Source organism: Myotis brandtii, unplaced genomic scaffold (genome assembly GCF_000412655.1).
Source record: "Myotis brandtii unplaced genomic scaffold, ASM41265v1 scaffold393, whole genome shotgun sequence".
NCBI lineage: Eukaryota > Metazoa > Chordata > Mammalia > Chiroptera > Vespertilionidae > Myotis > Myotis brandtii.
The window spans coordinates 2,724,519-2,745,882 of record NW_005365070.1 but is presented as its reverse complement, the minus strand read 5'-3'; the positions used below and the strand labels follow the sequence as shown (position 1 = coordinate 2,745,882).

Here is a 21,364-nt window from a genome sequence, read left to right as displayed (position 1 = left end):
CCCTGCAGTCTCTGCGAGTGACCCCAATTGGGCGATCCTATGTATTGGGTTTAATAATCAAACACAAAGATTTAAGGGGGAGAGAGAAAAAAAAAAAGGGCCTGAGGAGGTGCACGAGCTCTTGCAACCCTCCACCATCCAGCTCTGTGCGCAGTCTCTTCCGCACGTCCTCTCTCTCCTAGCACTAAGCAGCTGGTACACTGGCAAAATTCGAGACTGCCTTTTTGCACCCAGTCCAGTTATGGGCTTATTTTCAGCGTTCCCTTCTGGCGGCAGCCCTGTGAGACCCCTTCCACACTCGCAGATCACGCTGGCCCCAACGGCCGCGGACCTCGTGGGGCGCAGACTACCCCCGCGCGTGTTCCTCTCTCCAACCTGAATTGCAAACCGTACCCTTATCAAGGCGAAATCTGACCTTTCCGTGAGGAGGAGCAGGGCTCCTCTGAGTCCATGTATTCGCGCTGCTTTAGATCCAGTGTTTCTGGGTCAGTAGCCGATTCCTGGATGCTGTGGTTGCAGGGTCTTTGGATGTATACGCTTCTGAAAACAGCCACTCAAGATGGCGCGGACTCCGTGCCTGAGCCAGCCGTTCCGGGAGAGTTTTCAGCCGCAGTCTCCAACAGTCCCCTTTCTCCGGGAGTCCTTTGCTTTTCCCGGCTGCAAACTGTCTCCCAGCTGAATTTCCTCTGCCTATTCGGGCTAGATGTTACTTGGTTCAGCTGCTCACCCTATCTGCTCCGGGACAAGGCTCGGGACACGTTCATCTATACCGCCGCCATTTTCTCCCCCCGGGTCTTGGGCCTTTTATTGATAGGTTTGGGGTATGCTGTCACCAGCTGCAGCTTGTTTGACAGATTTTAGCAAAATCTGAAGCCTGAGCCAGGACAGACCATTCATATGGAAAAGTTGTTGTGAACAGCTTGGGTGGGGCTGTAAATTGGGTTGGGTGGGATCTCAGGGAATCCCCAGGGTGGAGCAAACTGTGTGCTTCAGACTGATTGAGACTCAGCTATAGATGCCAGTCATCCCTGTGACAGGGGACATTCCATCCCAGGAACAATGACCCTTGCTAGCACCCCTGTCTGGGAGAAAGCCACCTCCGAGTTTCTGTCCCGATGCCAAACAATGGACCATGTAAGTTTGTGTGATGGCCCTTTAAGAGGAGCACCTGGGACTTCAGCAGCCTCCTTGTCACTCAACCACAATCTCTGCTGGTTTTTACTGCCCAAAGTTACGGGGACTTCTCTTCCTAGGTCTGGAACCCTGGGCTGGGGGTCTGGGGTGGGCTGGGACCCCTTACTCCTCAAGGGCAGCCTCCACACAAACAATCTCCCTCCCAATTAAAAAAACAACACACTTGGGTGTTGGACCAGCCTGTTCCATGCCTCCACCCCTCCTACCCTCCTACTAATCTCAGTGTGCTTTCTTTACCTTTCTAGTTGTGTGACTTCCATTCAGTTAGTTTTCAGGCAGCTCTTTTTTTGTTTTTTAGTCAGGCGGTTCTGAATGGTGGTTGTTCTGTATTTTAGTTGTAATTTTGATGTGGCTGTGGGAGGAAGTGAGTACAGGCGTTTACCTACCCTGCCATCTTGGTTCTCCTGACAGTATTTTTTTTTATTTATTGATATTTTTTTTAGGTAAGGAGAGAGACAGAGGGAGAGAGAAACATCAATTTGTTGTTCCACTTATTTATGCATTCATTGGTTGACTCTTGTATGTAGCGTGACCAAGGATGGAACCGCAACCTCGGTGTATGGGGATTGAGCTACCCGGCCAGGGCCTTGATTAGTACCTTTTCAACATTCTTTCTTACCTTCATGTTTCTGCATCTTTGCTTATGCTGTTCCCTCGGTCAGCATACCCTCCGTACCTATCCCCACCCCCTATCCCTAGCATAGAAGTGTGTATCCTTTTCTTTAAGGACTACCTCAAGTGCTATCTCCTGGCCTCTCTTCCAGGTAGAATTATTCATGTAGTCTTCTAATCCCCTAGTACTTCATATACAATACTATGCATTATAATAGAGGCAGCTTTAATATTTATTTTGTTTTACCAGTGAGACTTGAGTTTCTTGAGGACAAGGCCTGTGCATTATTTATCTTTGTATCTTTGTGCAGCTCCTGACATAGTGCCAGGCCTATATATAATAGGCATTTAGCTGAAAGAAAAGGATAAAAATTTGCATGCATGACTGTACAGTATCCTATTTGATAAGAGTGGAAAAGGCTTAAATCAGAATCACAGCACGTGTACTCTAATAGCTGGTAAAACAACAAAAAATTAATCATTTGTTATATTTACTTTGAATATATGAGAACTTGAAAGCAAACTATTAAATGCTTATGACTTATTTTAAATGAGTCATCTACAGGATGAAAATCAGGTATTTTCTGTGATTGTATGTTTTAGCTTTTGCATTTTATTTGAAAAAGTCACACAGGGTACTAGCTAAGTAATGTTGCTTAAAATTAGATTAGGTAACAAATCATAAACATTGCACTTATCAGTCAGACTTCTGCCAGTTACAACTGTCTGGAACATATTCAACAACCCCCGAAGGAATCCAGAAAGGTCTTTAAAGTTGGAAGAAGAAAATAGCTCTTACGAAGTCTGTGCACTTGATGTGGAGGGGCGGGGGAGGCATAGTGCCACTCACATACCAAGACCTACTTACTGACTTTGAAATTTCATAGAAAACTCCATGGACAGTTTGGATATTTGACTTCCCTTCCAGACATTTTTGCTTATCTTGGGTTTCGGTAGAAAAAAAGATTAAAATAACTCTGCCATCCATGCTTCCTGAAGGCACTATAGTATTGTTGAGATGAGTGTGAAAGTGATTCTCATGTTTTTCTTCCATAAACCATGGAAACTTACTTTGCCCTATATTTTTTTTGTTCTATATTTTTTTTAGTCTTTAAGAATTTTGATTGGCTCACATAAAATTGGTGGAGGGAATACTTACTTTATTCTACTTTATTTAAAAATCTGAGGTTTAAAAGAGTGATGTCTTTTTGATCTCATCTCTTTGAAAGGGGGTGATTAAATTGAGGGACAAAGCCTTTATTCCCTCATTCAGGTATTAATTTTATTTATTGTAGGTTGAAACTTTGAATGTGAAAGGAATATGTATAAATTTCTTTGCTTAGTTAGCTAAAAGCTGTATAAGTAAGCCTAGAGGAAAAGTCAAAAGGCTTGTTTAAATGATTTGGGGGTCTATTTTAATGCACGCTAAACATGCGTTTTCATGGTGGGACAACAAATGAAAACAGGTATCATTCAGTTTTCTTTCTCTCTTCTCTTTCTAGATTGCCAAAATGCTTTGGAATTTTTAACTGACTTTAAGGAAAGTCCAAAATAGATTTGAGACTGTGAAAAAAGAAGCTGCAGCAAGGGGGATTCAGTGCCAATGCATCAACAAAAAAAACAGCAAGATTTAGTGGAAGGAAATCTTCCTGTTTTTGTGTTTCCCACGGAGCTAATATTTTATGCAGATGACCAGTCAACACATAAGCAAGTGTTGACTTTATATAACCCCTATGAGTTTGCCTTAAAGTTCAAAGGTGAGTCTCCTAGGTCTGTTTGATAGATTAAACTAGTCCCTACTAATTTTTTACTTGTAGAAACTAATTTTTTAAAAACACTAATGGTCATTGTGACTTTTTCTTTCAGTTTTGTGTACTACTCCAAATAAGTATGTTGTCGTTGATGCTGCAGGTGCAGTAAAGCCTCAGTGTTGTGTGGATATGTAAGTCCCAATCACTTCCTGGTAACATGTTTTAAATGTGTTAATATTTATATGTTTAACTTGAAAAGGCTTTTTCTTGAAGCTATTCCCACATAGGCATTTATTATACTTTGAATTTTTGCTGAAAGTTTTAGTCTATCAAAATTCTTGGAGAGGTAGTAAAGGGTAAAAGGAGTCAAATATATGGTAATGGAAGAAAATTTGACTTTGGGTGATGCTCACACAATGCAATATACAGTTGAAGTATTATAGAATTATATACTTGAAACCTATATAATTTTATTAACCAATGTCACACCAATAAGTTGAATTAGAAAGAAAAAATTCTTGTTAAGTTGCTAATAGATTCTAAATAGGTCAAACAAATACTTAATAATATTTAATTATGTTATAACTGATGTGTGTTAATATTTCTGTGAACATTTCCTCATTGTTGTGCTTTTAGTTATAATGGACATTTATGAAGGTAAAGTTCTAACTTATTCCTTTAAATTTCTCTAGCTATAATAAGAAATTTAACTTTCTTTGGAACATCTTGCTATTATAGTGAAATTTGGGAAACTAATAATACTACACTCTCAGAACAATGGTAATATAAGTTCATCCAAAATGATTCAGCTAATAAGCTTTAAAGTTAATCTATACAAACAGGAAGCAAGTGCATAACTACTCATCTATAAAAGGTTATCTGAGCTCTTCTAGATAATTTCTTCTTAGAGTGCCAGATAAACGACTGGTTGTTCAGGCTGTTCATACTTAATTTTCACTTTAGAACTGGTGATGACCAGATGGATCCATTGACCAGCCCTTAATTTAAGCCACCCAGTAAGCTGTATTTGTTTAAATTTTCTGGGAGAATGAGAAGCAGAAGTCTTTTCTTTTTAATAGACTTACAGCATTAAAATTATGTATCTTTAAGAATGTGTTTTTGCACACTTCTTTTGATTTTCATTCAGTACAAAATAAGCAAGGACTATTCCAAAGAAATGTAGTTTCTAGCTAAATAAATGTGCTATCTTTACCTAATTGTTCTGTGTTCTCTATTAAGAACAAAGTAAAAAAAAAGAACAAAGTAAAATATATGGAACTTCAGATAACTCATAAAAATTGAAGTGCTTTATACTCTTTTCAGAGAGATACAGAAGTGTATTGTTAGCCTTCTGTTGGATTGGTCAGACTGAATTACTCATGCAAATGCTTATTTTTTATCTGCATTCATGGATTTCAGATTTTAAGTCTAGGGTGAGGTTTGTAAAATGTGTTAATATTTTTGAACAATAAGTGGCAATAGAAAATTTATGACACTTTTGTGGAGGAAGAAACAATTTCATATATCTTATTTAGTAAATATTAATATATACAGACATCCAGAAAAAAGTCATTGCCAAAAGGAGTTTTCTTTGCCCATCATTTTTTTTTTAAAGCCCACAACCCGGGCATGTGCCCTTGACCTGAATTGAACCCGGTACCTTTCAGTTTGCAGGCCAATGTTCTATCCACTGAGCCAAACCGGCTAGAGCTGCCCATTATATTTTACTTTTATTCTCTGTTTTAGAGTATGTGCTTTCATCAAATATTTCAGCAGCACCCATTTCCTTTTGGGTTATACTGTGATTTTTTTTAAAAGCATCATTAGCAAATCTCTGTATTTGAATATTTGGTTATAATCAGTTAATATTATTTTAATGTATGAAATCTCTTGCTGAATTCTGTTTGACAGCCACCCCCCTCAAGACCTAAACAGCATTTGTTATTTTTAAATGTTTTCAGTGTGATTCGTCATAAAGATGTTCGATCCTGTCACTATGGAGTAATGGACAAATTCCGTCTCCAAGTTTCCGAACAAAGCCAGAGGAAGGCTTTAGGAAGGAAAGAGGTTGTGGCCACTCTTCTCCCTTCTGCAAAAGAGCAACAAAAGGAAGAAGAGGAAAAAAGAATAAAGGAACCATTAAGTGATAGCTTATTTTTTGAGCAGTCTTTTCAACCAGGTAATTTTGGGTGGTTTTTAAAGCTCTTTTGAGGTCTTACACATTTCTAACTTTAAAATAATTAGGGAGCTAAAAATAATTACTAGAAAAATAATCTGTTGCTTTAAAACTAATCAACTACTTTTGAAACAGAACCTAAAAATCAGGTACCTAAAATCAAGCCGAGGCCTAGAGCTGGACTTTCAGAGGAGAGGACTAGAGGATGCTGTAAGGAGAAGGCAAATGTTGCCATAACCTTTACATCTATAAAACCTGAGAATGCAGGCACTGTACTTTATAATGCTATCACAATTTGGCAATTATATACTACTGTTTCTGTGACTTTTCTATATCCTTTCTCATTTGATTAGTTCAAAGAAGGAGAGAGAGATTGTGTTTGGCAATAGTCCAAGCTTGGTGTACTGTTCATATTATTTTTGGAAAAAAAAGTCATTAAAGTTGAAGTTAATTAAACTAAGTAGATTATAATATCCCCTGTGAGCTATTGATTCAATCCCTCTCTATTCCTCATTTCCTTCCAGCTTAAATATATAGACATGTTATGATGTATTATTTCAACATTGACAGTATCCTCATCTTCAACTCTTTGGACATCTGTCCCCCTCCTTCTTAATTTCTCATTATCTCCCTCCAACCCTATTAAAAGAGGAGGTAGATAAATTTTCCATAGAAAAGCATGGGAACTTTTTGATAGTGATATATAAATATGATAGCAGCTGCCCTTGAAATTGTCACATAAAGTCTACTTGTCATTATATTAATTCATAGATTCCCTATCAGTCTGTTCATCTTAGCATGTTTATTTTGATAACACAGGGAGTAATGCCTCTTTGATTTACTGTAGGCAAGGCTTCTGTCCATGTAGGGAGTGCCCAGATTTTCTGGTGATAGCAAAACTAGGGACTGGGTAGTAGCTAGTAGATTGATTTCTTCTCAGCAACTGTTATTGACTGACAGGACCAGCTTTTCTTATTTTGAAGCTGACAGAGACCCTTTGTCAAATGCCACTTTGACCTCAGATTAATATTAATATTAAGTCAACTTATAAATATTTATGATATTCAAGATTCCCCTTTCACAATGCCTTCTCTAGAACAAGAAAGGCCATAAAATGAATATTTGTTTTTTTATGTTAAATTCATAATTTAAATCAACTGCCATGATATTTTGAATTTAATTTTAAAATGTCTGCTGCTTGTGTCTATAGACGCTTATGGCATACAAATGGTTAAAAAGGTGATCATTGGAGCTCATTTGTAATTAATAGACCAGTTTAATAGCCAAGAATAAGAGTTAAAAGTTTAGTTATATTTTATCCTCTTTTATTTTTATTTTTAAATATATATATTTTTAATATATTTTATTGATTTTTTACAGAGAGGAAGGGAGAGGGATAGAGAGTTAGAACTGACAGTCGTATGGGTACTCCCTTGTAGATAATTGACTTTTTTTCTCTTGCTGCTTTTAAGATTCTCTCTTTGTCTTTTGCTCTTGGCATTTTAATTATGATGTGTCTTGGTGTGGTCCTCTTTGGATTCCTTTTGTTTGGGGTTCTCTGCGCTTCCTGGACTTGTAAGTCTATTTCTTTCACCAGGTGGGGGAAGTTTTCTGTCATTATTTCTTCAAATATGTTTTCATTCTTTTTTTTTTATTGATTAAGATATTACATATGTGTCCTTATACCCCCATTACCCCCTCCCCCCCCCCCCGCTCATGCCCTCACCCCCCCGTTGTCCGTGTCCATTGGTTAGACCTATATGCTTGCATGTAAGTCCTTTGGTTGATCTTTCCCCCTTAACCTTGCCCTCCCCTACCTTCCCTCCAAGGCCCGACAGTCCAATCAATGCCTCTCCATCTCTGGATCAGTCCTTGTTCATCAGTTTATGTTGTTCATTATATTCCACAAATGAGTGAGATCATGTGGTATTTATCCTTCTCTGACTGGCTTATTTCACTTAGCATAATGCTCTCTAGTTCCATCCATGGTGTGGCAAATGGTAAGAGTTCCTTTTTCTTCTTCCTCTTCTTAAAGAATACCTTTCAGCATTTCATATAATGCTGGTTTGGTGGTGATGAACTCCTTTAGCTTTTTCTTATCTGTGAAGCTCTTTATCTGACCTTCAATTCTGAATGATAGCTTTGCTGGGTAAAGTAATCTTGGTTGTAGGTTCTTGCTATTCATCACTTTGAATATTTCTTGCCACTCCCTTCTGGCCTGCATAGTTTCTGTTGAGAAATCAGCTGACAGTCGTATGGGTACTCCCTTGTAGGTAACTGACTGTTTTTCTCTTGCTGCTTTTAAGATTCTCTCTTTGTCTTTTGCTCTTGGCATTTTAATTATGATGTGTCTTCGTGTAGTCCTCTTTGGATTAAACTTCTGTTTATTTTTTAATACAGTCATGTGTCAATCACTGGGATACATTCTGAGAAATGTGTCATTAGACAGTTTTTTTAATATATTTTATTGATTTTTTACAGAGAGGAAGGGAGAGGGATAGAGAGTTAGAAACATCGATGAGAGAGAAACATCAATCAGCTGCCTCCTGCACACCCCCTACTGGAGATGTGCCCGCAACCAAGGTACATGCCCTTGACCGGAATCGAACCCGGGACCCTTCAGTCCACAGGCCGACACTCTATCCACTGAGCCAAACCAGTCAGGGCTCATTAGACAGTTTTGTTGTTCAAACATCATAGAGTGCACTTACACAAACCTACATAGTATAGTCTACTACACACCTCGGCTATAAGGTATAACCTATTGCTTCTAGGCTACAAACCTGTGTAGCATGTTAATGCACAAAACAACACAAGATTAAATCAAGCACAAGAGAGAATGATACAATCAAGAGACATGGAAAACATAAGACCTGTAAGGCTGCTGTTGCCTGCATAACATGGCATACTGTTTTACAGCAAACTCTAGAAGTAGAAAGAGTATACTATAAAATAATGATAAAAAAGTATATGTAATATAGTAAATACAGAAGCCAGTAACATCATCTTTTATTATCATTATCAATAATTATGTGCTGTACATAATTATATGTGCTGTACTTTTATACAAATGGTAGCTCAGTAGGTTTGTTTATACCAGTAGCACCAAAAACATGCGAGTAATGTATTGTGCTATGACACTGTGATGGCTACAACATCACTAGGTGATAAGAATTTTTCAGTTCCATTATAATCTTATGGAACTACAGTTGTATATGCAGTCTGTAGTTGACCAAAACATCAGATTTGGCACACAACTATAGTGAGTTATATGTTGTTTCCAGTATATAGGATTCTCAGGTTTATCATTAAGTTTCTCTGAACTAAAATTTTTTATATATTTTATTGATTTCAGAGAGGAAGGGTGAGGGAGAGAGAGATAGAAACATCAATGATGAGAGAGAATCATTGATCGACTGCCTCCTGCATGCCCCACACTGGCGATTGAGCCCACAGCTCAGGCATGTGCCCTTGACCGGAATCAAACCTGGGACCCTTCAGTCTGCAAGTCAATGTTCTATCCACTGAGCCAAACTGGCGAGGACTGAACTAAAATTTTGAAACAAATTGAGATTGTTTCCGGAGAGGTTTTGAAGTGGTATTATTTTTTCATGTCTTTAGCTTGGAAAGTGTTTATTAGACATGTTATCAATACAACAATGTTGTGAGGCTCTTTGAGCTAGCTGTAAAATGGTCAAAGGCTATGCTCATGAAAGATTTGGATTTTTAAATGTATTGTAAAGCAGTAAAAATGAGATTTTTTCCTCAAGTTTATTGTATAAAAACATGGCACTAAATTTTAAAAAGGAAGCAACCCTTATAATACCATACACTTAACAAATATGCTGATATAAATGTTCCATGTTACTTTCTAGGACTTGTGTATGCACATAAATATAATCTTGTATATATTCATTTAGTAGAAATTTAACTAAGGGGAACCCACAAAGCATACTTTTACATAATACTACAGCCCAGGTTATTAAAAAGATGAAGCTGAATCATAGTGGGTTTGTCTTAATTACATTACTAATGAACTATGTCTTTGCAATGTTTGAGTCAGTGCCCTCTGGCTTAAGAAAATTAGGGTCCTTATTATTATTTATAATAATAAATGGTTGAAAAGGATATAGCCCTGGCTGGTTTGGCTCAATGGATGGAGCATCAGCCTGCAGACTGAAGGGTCCTGGGTTCGATTCCGGTCAAGTGCACATGCCCGGGTTGCGGGCTTGATTCCCAGCGGGGGACGTACAGGAGGCAGCCACTGGATGATTCTCTCTCATCATTGATGTTTCTATCTCTCTCTCCCTCTCCCTTTCTCTCTGAAATCAATAAAAATATATTAAAAAAGAAAAAGATATAAATGTCTATCAGTTGGGGATTGATTAAATTATAAATGTTTGTGAGATGGGATGCCAGGCAGGTATATATAAGGTTCTAATAGAATGATAGATGGTTACATATTAACATGGAAAGAGGTTCAAATATATTCCTAAGGGTTCAAATATATTCCGAAGTGAGAAAAAACAGGTATAGAACAGTATATTATAGTATATTATAATATTATAACAGTGTGTTATAGTCTCATTTATGTAAAAAATTATTTTACATGTTTATATGGGCATTAATAAAATCCAAAAGGATCTGTAGCAAGCTTTACATAGTGTTATTTCCAGGAAGATGAGATTACATAGGAATTTTATGATTTCTGTATCTCTATAAAATTTTTACAACAATCATAAAAAGAGCGATTTCCTGCCCAGGTGGAGTGGCTCAGTTGATTGAGCATCATCCTGTGCACCAAAAGGTTGCCAGTTTGATTCCCGGTCGGGGCACATACCTGGGTTGCGGGTTCCATCCCCAATGGGGCACTTACGGAAGGCAACTGATCTCTCTCTCTCTCTCTCTCTCTCTCTCTCGGTATGTCTTCCGGTGAGGATTTAAAAAAAAGAGCTATTTCCATTTTGAAAAACTTCAACCATTTATGCAAATATTTTTTTGAATTTCTCTAAATACTAAAAATTACTTGAAATTATCTCGATTGTAGGTTTGCAGTGAGCAGTGTAATTGTCAGTGTTTTCCTTGAAAACATATCTTTGCAACAAATATAAATGTAAAGGTACTTCATTTATTAACGAAAACAAGACTTGTTTTGAAGTATTTACCCCATCAAATATCCTCCTCTTTATCCCCCTACTCCCCCATCATTCAATTCCTGTCCTGCTCCAGGCTCTAGGCCTTCACTACCCTTATGTCTATGTTCATGGGCAAGTTTTTAGGTATTAATGCTATTGTTTCACCTCAAACAATAATCACTATAAAATTTGAATTTGTTTTCATCTACCTGGTTTTGGCGATGCTCCATGAAACTTTGCACAAAAGCTAAAGTATTAATAATTTAGAAAAGCTGCATTTAATAATAAAATGAGCAGGATTATTTCATTAATGAAAGACAAAGATTATGTTGTTGTTGGCTCTTCCTTTTAATGAAAGGAAGGGTAGTGGGAAAAGCCAAATAACAGAAAATGCTTTTAATGGGTTTCTTAAAAATATAGGTATGGATATTGTACACATACACCAGAACTGTAGAATAGTAAGGACGATAATAAATGCTTTATAAATTTTATTTTGTTGTGGTAAGAATACTTAACATGAGATCTACCCTGTTCACAAATATTTCAGTGTACAAAACACTATTGTTGACTATAGGTACAATGTTGTACAGCAGATCTCTAGACCATACTCATCTTACATAATTGACACTTTATGTCCGCTGATTAGTAACTCCCATCTCAAACACCCCCAACCCCTAGCGACCACCATTCTACTCTCTGCTTCTATGACTTTGACTATTTTAGACACTTCATATAAGTGGAATTTTTTATGTATAAGTGGAATTTTGCAGTATTTGTCCCGTGACTGGTTTGTTTCACTTAGCATAATATTTGCCAAATATTGTTTCTGCTGCTTTCTTCTTTGCTGTAAATGGGAGTAGAGCAGAGGGCAAGAGTTTTCATAAGTAGCTTTAAAACACTCAAATAGTGCCTTTTTGCTGCCTTAACATTTTCAAAATTAGTCACAGGATGCTGTGGTTATTAGGACCAAATGTCTGGAGACCTACCTACGATAGTTCTAGAAGGTAGTGGAGCTTTAGTACAGTGTGTTTCAGAAAGAAGTTCACATAAGCAATCCATTAGGGTACAGGAAGAAAACATCAGAATTTCAATGTCTATTTTTAGCCCATTATTTAAAAATTTTATTTGTATGGTTTATGTTAAGTATAATAGCACAGTATTTGTGCATATAATTTATAAACATACACAGTTGATACATGCTTGAACGCGTTCTACTGATTACGGTGAGGAGAGTGTGTGGAAGGATGGTAGCCTTTCAATAGGAACTCACTACCTCACAATGCTGTTACAACATTCTACCCTATGACTCAGAGAAGTATGGGCTTCCAGATAAGTTCAGCAGATAGGTCCCTATGGAATAGGAGTGATGGGGAAAGAGTCAGAGAATTTAGACAAAACCAGAATCCTGGTGAATGGTGGACAGTATATGTGAACAAACTTTTGTCTAAGTTGTTTTTAGAAGCAAGCTCAAGGATTTTTGTCTTTTATACAGAAAACAGAACTGTCTCCTCAGGACCTAGTTTACTAACTGTCTTCCTGGCAGTGGTGTGCATTGCAGCTCTGATGCTTCCTACACTGGGGGATGTGGAATCGCTGGTGCCTCTCTACCTCCACTTAAGTGTGAATCAAAAATTAGTGGCTGCTTACATCTTAGGTAAGTGTTTTAAAGATTTGGGGCATATGTGTAGGCAATATGTATGGCTTGGAGGTGGTAGTGATGGTCTTATGTATATTGGATGATGGTGGTGGTGTTGGTTTGATTTTTTTGTAGCAAAACATAAAAGATTGCTTTAAAAACATGTTGAGGCCAAGTACATTTTAAGATTTAATTTTTTGGCTCACATTTAGGTTTTTTTTAGCTTATTTATCTAGTACCTGATACTGTATTTATTTGATTATTTTATTTTTACTGAGTTACAATGGTATAAAACATGTGTAAAATGCATATATTCCATGATACAGCTTTTCTACTTCTAGGAATTAATCCTAGGGAACACTTAGACAAAGTATACACAATGATAGAGATGAACAATGCAGCCTTGTTTAATATTGTGAACCTTTCTCTTTATTTTTATTGATTTCAGAGAGGAAGGGAGAGGGAGAGAGAGATAGAAACATCAATGATGAGAGAGAATCATTGATTGGCTGCTTCCTGTATGCCCCCCAATGGCGATTGAGCCCACAACCTAGGCATGTGCCCTGACCAGAAATCCAACTGTGACCTCCTGGTTCATAGGTTGATGCTCAACCACGGAGCCCTGCAGGTTGGGCAATGAACCTTTCTCTTTAAACCAGTTCCCCTTTTTCCTGTTAAGTCATTCTTTCAGTCATCCTGATTTGAAAATTTATAATTAGTTCAATGGAACATTTATTCAGTACCTGTCTAATGTGTGAAGGATTAAGATTCTGTCTCTCATCTCTTCTGAGATGCCAACCCTTTTCAGTATTCCTTGGTACACTCTCATTTTTAAAAGAATATTTTTATTGCATTTTAGAGAGAGAGGAAGGAAGAGGGATAGAGAGATAGACACATCAATGAGAGAGGAAGTCATTGATTTGTTGCCTCCTGCACGGCCCCCACTGGGGATCAAGCCCACAACCTGGGCATGTCCCCTGACTGGGAATTGAACTGGTGACTTCTTGGTTCCTGAGTTGACGCTCAATCGCTGAGCCACACTAGCTGGGCTGGTGCCTTCTCTTTCTAATTTAAAAATTGTTTTCTAAATTGTCTCCCTATCTTCTGACTGTGCCCCTTCCTATTTCTGTCTTTTCCCATTATTCCCCCCCCCCCCAAAAAAAACCCCCACATCTATTATATTGCTGTCACATTGATTTCCATTCCTTTTTGGTTTCACTACCACCACTCCCTGCTCAAAAACCTTCAATGTTTCCCCATAGTCCTGGAGTAGGGAACCTTTTTACTACCAAAGGACATTTGTATATTTATAACATCACTAGAGGCCCAGTGCATGAAATTTGTGCACTCAGGGGGATCCCTCAGCCCAGATTGCAAGAGGGCACAGGCCAGGTCGAGGGACCCCACAGGTGTACAGTTGGGGCCAGGGAGGGACATGGGAGGTTGGCCAGCCTGGGAGGGGCCACGGGAGGGCTACAGGGTGTGTCCAGCCCATCTCACTCAGTCCCGATTGGCCGGACCCTAGCAGCAAGATAACCTACTGGGCAGAGTGTCTGCCCCCTGGTGGTCAGTGCACATCATAGGGAGCAGTTGAATGGCCTTAGCATATCATTAGCATATTACACTTTGATTGGTTGAATGGCCTACCGGACAACTGGACATTTAGCATATTAGGCTTTTATTATATAGGACTAGAGGCCCGATGCAAGAAATTTGTGCAAGAGTAGGCCTTCCTTCCCCCGGCTGCCGACACCAGCTTTCCTCTGGCACCCAGGACCCGGGCTTCCCTCCGGCCACCAGCCAGCACCCAGGACCTGGGCTTCCCTCACAGCCCTGAAGGTCGTCTGGAAGGATGTCCAGTCTAATTAGAATATTACACTTTTATTATTATAGATTCTTGGGCCATATAAAAGTATCAACTTAAAAATTAGCCTGTTGTATTTGGTCAAACATTTAACTAAGTAACCCTAATGCCTTGGCAGGGCCAGACCAAATGATTTCAAGGGCTTTATATGGTCCACTGGCTGGATGTTCCCCACCCCTGCCATAGTCTATAAAATGAAGTATAAATCTATAGTTTGGCATTTAAGACTTTCCATACACTGTCTGAGATCTCTCTGAGCTACTCATAAATCCTTAATTAGAGTGGTTAGGTTATTTATTGATCCCCGAAAAGCTCATCGAGAGTCCCAGTCTTATCTCCATGCCCTTGCCCTTGCCCTTCCCTCACCTGAATGTCTGCCCATCTCATTGTTCTGTATCTTTTCTGTTCATCTTTTAGGCTTATTTCAGCTTTACATTTTGGGGTATGTTTTCTGACTGCCCCAGTCCCACGTGATTATTCTCCTTCTCTGTACTTCATTACACATTTGTGGTTTTGAACCACTCATTTAGGACTGAACATTTTATTAAATTTTTATGGTTTTATGTATGCTATCTCTTCAGGAGTACCATGCTTCTGTCTCTTTGTGGTCCACAAAGTTTTTTTCTTTTTTTTGGATGAAGTCAACTGGCTTTACTGACACTTTAATGGCACATTTGCTATTATTATATAGCTGAAGTGATTGGATAAAGTGGGAGGTATATTTGATGGTTAAAACATTAGCTGTGCTCAGACATTAAATATATCCAGTGACTGCCCTTTGCTATAAATTGGATTTCTTCTGTATGATATCAACTAAATTCAAATTGACTTCAAGCTCTGGGTAGAGTACCTGCCTATGTGCTGTATTTTATTTGCTCATTGAGGGCTAAACAATTGCTTATTGAATGGAAAATTTTGTAAAATGCATGTCTTTAACCGTTCTTCATTTTCTTTTCTTTCAGGTCTTATCACAATGGCTATATTTAGAACATGAGCAAGGAATTCAATTGACTTCTGAAGTAAATTTATCTTGAAAATATGAATGTGGACTGCCTTTTATCTCTATTTCACTCCATTAATATGCTATAAACTATTGAATGATTTACAGTGATTATAAATATATAATATATATTTTAAGGACTCCAGCACATTATGTTATTAAAAAACAAAAAAAAAACAACAACACACCAGGATGCTTCTGAGTGACACCGAGGAAATTCTTTGAAGAAATTCTTTTTATATCTAAACCTATTGTGCAAAAGACTTTAATTAAAACATTTGTTATTTTCTCATCTTTTTTCTAATTCATTTTAAATTTACTTTGTTAGGCTCATGTGTCCTTCAAAGTTAGTTAAAGGCCTAAAACAGCAAACTGACTAGCCTAAAAATAAAATTACATTTATTTCCTTGCTACGAACATCAACATTACTATGTAAATTATACCTTGGCTTCTATTATAAACAGTTGCCATGGTGTTTCTGAAATAAGAGTTTTACAGTTAATGTGTGGAGGGTTTTTTATAAAGCACAAAGTATTGAGGAATCATGCTTATTCTAGGGCTCACAGAAGACAGGACATATTTAATTCATCTTCTGAATTACAGAATAGGTTGTGGTCCACACACCAAACATATGGGGTTATTTTAAACCTCATAAAAGTAGGCTGACCTCTCTTATTTGGTCTAAGAAATCTAAAGGAAGGCAGGCATGTGTTTAGTTAGTGGTTCACCTTGGCTTTACCTTTGGATCAGGGGTCCTCAAACTACGGCCCGTGGGCCACATGCAAATACAAATATTGTATTTGCTCCCGTTTTGTTTTTTTACTTCAAAATAAGATATGTGCAGTGTGCATAGGAATTTGTTCATAGTTTTTTTTTAAACTATAGTCCGGCCCTCCAACGGTCTGAGGGACAGTGAACTGGCCCCCGTTTAAAAAGTTTGAGGACCCCTGCTTTGGATAATGCTTTATGTTAATAGGAGGAAAAATCTTTTTCTCCCCAGCCTCTTGCCTGACTGTAAGAGACTAGGCCAGTTTGGGATTACCAGATACCGGATGGTTTATGTGGAGATGATTTTTCACCTTTAAACCCTAAGCCAAGTATAGAAAATCCTTGAAATCTGTGTCTATTTTATATCAGTCACTGAGACATTTTTAAGTTTATATTTATTATTAAAACAAGTTTATGAAAAAGTCCCCGAAGCACAACTATTTACATTTCTTTATAGCATCTTCTGATCTCTAACACATATATGCAGTTTTAACTGTTACTGTCATACTTAGGATTTTTATCTGAGAGCACAATGCATTAAGAGTCTCAATTCTTTTTTCAGATCTTTTTACAGAATAAACTTATGCACTGCTACTGTAGTATTCTCAAGGAGTATATGTAAACACAAAATGTACACCTGAGGTTGGTTTTAGCAGGAAACAGTTCTTTGCGTCTAACGTAAAAGCTTTTACATATACTCTTTCATAGAAAATCCTGATTGGTTTAACCATTTGGGGAGCATAAATCATTAAACAAATCATGTCTGTACATTGTGTAATGAATGGAAAGCACATAAACGTCAATGTAATCTATTTTGAACTTTGTAAAAAAACCTGTTTGGAGGCTATCCTTGTTTCTCTGTCCATCTTAAGTCCTGTGTGTGTGTGTGCGCGTGTGTATGGGTATGTGTGCACATGCATGTGCACGCATGTGTGTGTATGATAACACATTGTAATAAAAATAAATTACTTAAAAATAAAAGAAAATGGATACACAAGTTTCACATTGATTTACACATTTTATTTGGGTTACTCTGAGGAACTCAAAAGTTTTAGCTCTCCTAATTCCTAAACTATCTCCTATTCCTGTGGGTTAAATAGAAAAAAATGAGCAAAACGTGAGCTTAAATATCTTAAATTTCTTAATTTACCAAAGCAGCTACTATTTTTAATTATTGAAAAAGTAACAGTCACGTGCTTCAAAAATAAAAAGGTGTATAGTGAAAAGTTACTCCTCTTCATCCTTGTCTACCCCATTCCCTGTCCACTCATCACAAGTGACCACTTTTATTAGTTTAAACATGGTATTGTTTATCCAAATACATATATACTGGTATTCCCTGCTTTTGGAAAGTTTGCTTTATGCCACTTCTTTTACAAAAGTATTACTTAATACTTGTTTCCCTTAACCAAAAGATCTAAAAAGGATTTTTGCTTTTATGAAAAAGGCAAAAAGCAAAAATAGTGTTCAATGTTTGTTTTGCAGTATGTACCCGGAGCAGCAAGAGTGGACCCCACCAAGCTCCTTACCTGGGAATTATACTCAGCATGTCAGCATCAAGCCGCCATAGCTTTGACCTCTGAGCATGTGTGATTTATTAAGACACATTAGCAAGATGTGTCTTAAGGTAATTGCGTCTTTGCTTTACACCATTTCAGCTTTTGAAAGGTTTCATAGGGATGCAATTCCTTAAAAGCATAAAAATGAGAATAGTTTCGGATAGTGGGGGAAACCTTATTCTTATTTTTATATGCTTTTATATAAAAATGGTAGCATGTTTTACATACTGCACCTAGCATTTTTTTTTTACTTAACACTATATCAGTAATTGAACTTTCTATATGATTAATTGAAGAATGTCTTCATTTTATTACAGCTGCGTAGTATTTTCTTATAAGGCATGTAGCATAATGCATTTTACCAGTTTCTCCTTTATCAGTTCTATCAGCAATGCATGAGTGCCTGTTCTTTCATAGTCTCATTAGCCATGTGTTTTCCAATCTGATACATGAGGAATGGTATTTCAGTGTAGTTTTAATTTTAATTAACTTATAAGTGAGGTTGAATATATCTTTTCATAGACTAATTTATTCACATCCTTTGTCCCCCAACCCCTGCTTTCTGGTGGGTGGGTGAGTTTTTTAAAATTTATTCTGGGGTAGTTGAATTTATTAATCTTTTATGACTTCTGTGTTTTGAATAATAGAAAACTCTACCCCACCCCAAGGTTACATGGATACATGTATGTATACACACAAACACCAGTTAGGAGATTTAATAATATAATAGCAAAAAATTAAACTAAAAAGCCTTAGGTTTAATCTTTAAAAATTCCCAAAACCTTTAAACTATAAGATACTCCTGTAAACACAAAACTAGACTTGAACAAATGGAAGACATCTGGCATATTCTTGGATATGTATATTCTTGACATCATAAAAATTTCCCTTATTTCTAAGTTATATAAATTTAACATGATTCCAATAAGAATACCAAGTGGTTTTGGTATTTTTTTACCTAGGTAAGTTGATTCTAGAATTCATGTGGAGAAATAGGCATGGCTATGAAAACTCTTCAAAAGAAGAGTAAAGGAGGAAATTTTCCCAATATTAAAATATATAACCCCAAAATTCCATGGTATTTGCCCATGAATAGGCCAGTGGAAAAGAATCAGATGTACAGAAACAGATGCAAATACATCCAGGAATTTAGTATATGATAAATAGTGGTCATCCCAAAGTAGTGGTCAATAAATAGCATGAAATCAACTAGATAAACATCTAGGGAAAAAAAGGAAGTTGGATTGATGCATTCCACCAGAATAAACTCCAAAAGAAATTTAAAGTGTAAAAAACAAAACAATAAAGGTGCTAGCCAAACATGTGGCATTATTAATTCTCATATAATCTTGGAAGAGGTTAATTCTTGATGACTCAGTAGCAGTATTTCATATCAACTACTAAATTTGCAATCAGTGTTTCCCTTTGGAAGTTGTTTTTCTTCTCTCCTGAATGTAATTTCCAGTTTTATAAAAGGGCCTCCACAAAAATTAATTGCCAAAGTAGATTCCTAGAATCATAAAACTTGAATCTTCCTATTAGAGATTACTTAATTCAATTCACTAAGTCTTGCCCTTTAATTCAAAACAATGCTGCATTTTGACAGGCTGTAATCAATAAGAACTGGGTGCCTGGCAAGTGATCATACACTGTGTATCTGCACTGTCTAGATTACAGTTCACAGTTGAATGTGTGGTGGTGTTGGGGAAGGGCAGAAAAGGAAATGGAACTTAGACAGCCTTTGATCCAATTCCATGCTGAAGTGCGTGGCATACCCTACAAATGTTGTAGGAGTTGGGGGTACCTGAGCTGGCTTTTAAAGGGTAGGTTTGACTTATATATGGAAAAGAGTTGGGTTCATAAGAAAAGGCAAGGATGCATGTGCCACGACATAGAGTTGTTTTGAAATAGTTTCTAGGGAGATATTTGAGACTGCAATGTGTGTGCCATTATTACCTGTCTACCAGAAAGAAAACTTTTTCCTGCCATGATTAAAAGGGCTGAACATAGGGTAGTGAGGAAAGAACCCAGCTTACTAAGGGGCCACAAGTATTACAAAGGTTAATCAAGGATAAGGTAAAAAGGTAGTTTTCATTATGAAAACAATTATGATTCATCCTAAAAAAGGATCTAGCAAACAGGCAATGTACAGCAAGAGCCATGGCAATAGCTATAATTATCTGTAACTGCAGGTGTTTCTGCCACCTCAAAATTGTTAGGCCTCCACAATTTTGCCACCCGAGTCCACTTCAAAAGGAGTTATACAAAGTCAGCATGTAAAGTTTCAGGTTTCTAGAAGGGATTCTGGAAATGAGTATCTCCTAGATATTTTCATTCACCAAACAATTGAGTGGAAAAACTACATAGCAGCTGCCCAGAAGACACCTCCAGGGTTTCAACATGAAAACGGAAATAGAACGCTGAGGTTTCAAAACTTTGCTATTATGAAAGAGATTGAAGATTTCAAGTAGCATCTAAAGCCCTGTTATTTTGAGAGAACATGCCTAAAGGGAACAATTTATAATGATTAGAGGGATGGTGATACTGGGACCATGCAGCTACACTAGAAGATTCTCTACAGAGCCTAGCTGTATTATCCCAGAAGCAGAATGTCAAGTTAGTGATTATTTCATCAGGAAAATATTTGCTATACCTGTAGTCTGGAAGTGATAAACAACATACCAGAGCAGAAAGTTACACTCCAGGATTAAGTACCAAACAAAATGAAAAAGAGTTGACCCAGACTTTGAGATGAAGCCTTGTCCAGTAACCACATCAAAGACCCTTTAAATAAGCCATAGGCAGAAAAAAAAGGAATCAATTGGGACACTGGTTTGGAGACACTTTGTATAACCAAGAGAAAAAACATGCAAATAGATCAAACTCAAATCTGGCTGTTTCCTTTATTTTGTTCATTTAGTTTCTCTCTGATTTGCCCCTGTCACTTGGTTAATCAAAAGCTATCCAAAATTTAAAGTGACACCTACACTGGGCAATGTCAGCTCAGTACCTAATAAAAACTGAGTCCAGTAGGAAGATGATGAAGGGAATGTTCAGTCCACTGAATGCATTTTCCAATTAGCTGGGTGATTGCTTTGTGAATCACAGACTTAATGAAACCGCAAGCTGGGAAGTTTAGGATGTGATCCAGGTAGGTGGGGAAAAGCTCTGATTCAATAAATAAAATGATTTCATGAGCATGTAGACAGATTTTAGTCCACCAAGGTAGAGAAAAACAATGCAAAATCCATCTTAACAAACTGAAGTGTGAGCTGTGCTAATGGTAAGGGAAAAAATGTGCTAAACCCTGGGATGGATAAATTACTTTTACACAATCATGTCATAAGAGGCAAGGTTAGGAATGGATTTATTTAAGGAATTGAAATGAAACCTTTCTCCTAATGAACAGGTTTTTGGAGCTAATCACTGTATACTAGGTAAACTGTATCTTTAGCCTAAACCAGTGGTCGGCAAACCGTGGCTTGCGAGCCACATGCGGCTCTTTGGCCCCGTGGCATGGGCCACGAAGTTTCTTTTTTCTTTTTCTTTTTCTTTTTTTTTTTTTAGTTTTCGCCTATCCTTTGTGCGGCTTATTCATTTTATTATTTTTTAAATTAAATCTTTATTGTTCAGATTATTACAGTTGTTCCTCTTTTTTCCCCCCATAGC

The 21,364-nt window shown here is 37.3% G+C and overlaps 1 protein-coding gene across 5 annotated transcripts in view; it reads left to right on the top strand.

Moving 5' to 3' along the window:
* MOSPD1 (motile sperm domain containing 1) overlaps positions 1 to 21,364 on the top strand; it is a 74,413-nt gene that overhangs the window by 27,647 nt on the left and 25,402 nt on the right. For 2 of the 5 annotated variants that reach the window (XM_014545024.1, XM_014545026.1), the window contains 5 exons: positions 3,309 to 3,563; positions 3,673 to 3,748; positions 5,519 to 5,736; positions 12,361 to 12,522; positions 15,331 to 15,660. In XM_014545024.1, coding sequence (XP_014400510.1) covers positions 3,410 to 3,563; positions 3,673 to 3,748; positions 5,519 to 5,736; positions 12,361 to 12,522; positions 15,331 to 15,362 — 642 coding nt within the window. In that variant the 5' untranslated portion in view covers positions 3,309 to 3,409 and the 3' untranslated portion in view covers positions 15,363 to 15,660. Of the gene's footprint in view, positions 1 to 3,308; positions 3,564 to 3,672; positions 3,749 to 5,518; positions 5,737 to 12,360; positions 12,523 to 15,330; positions 15,661 to 16,698; positions 17,065 to 17,621; positions 17,764 to 21,364 lie in introns of those variants that run through there. The other 3 variants (XR_001363407.1, XR_001363406.1, XM_014545025.1) reach the window with 3 other exon arrangements.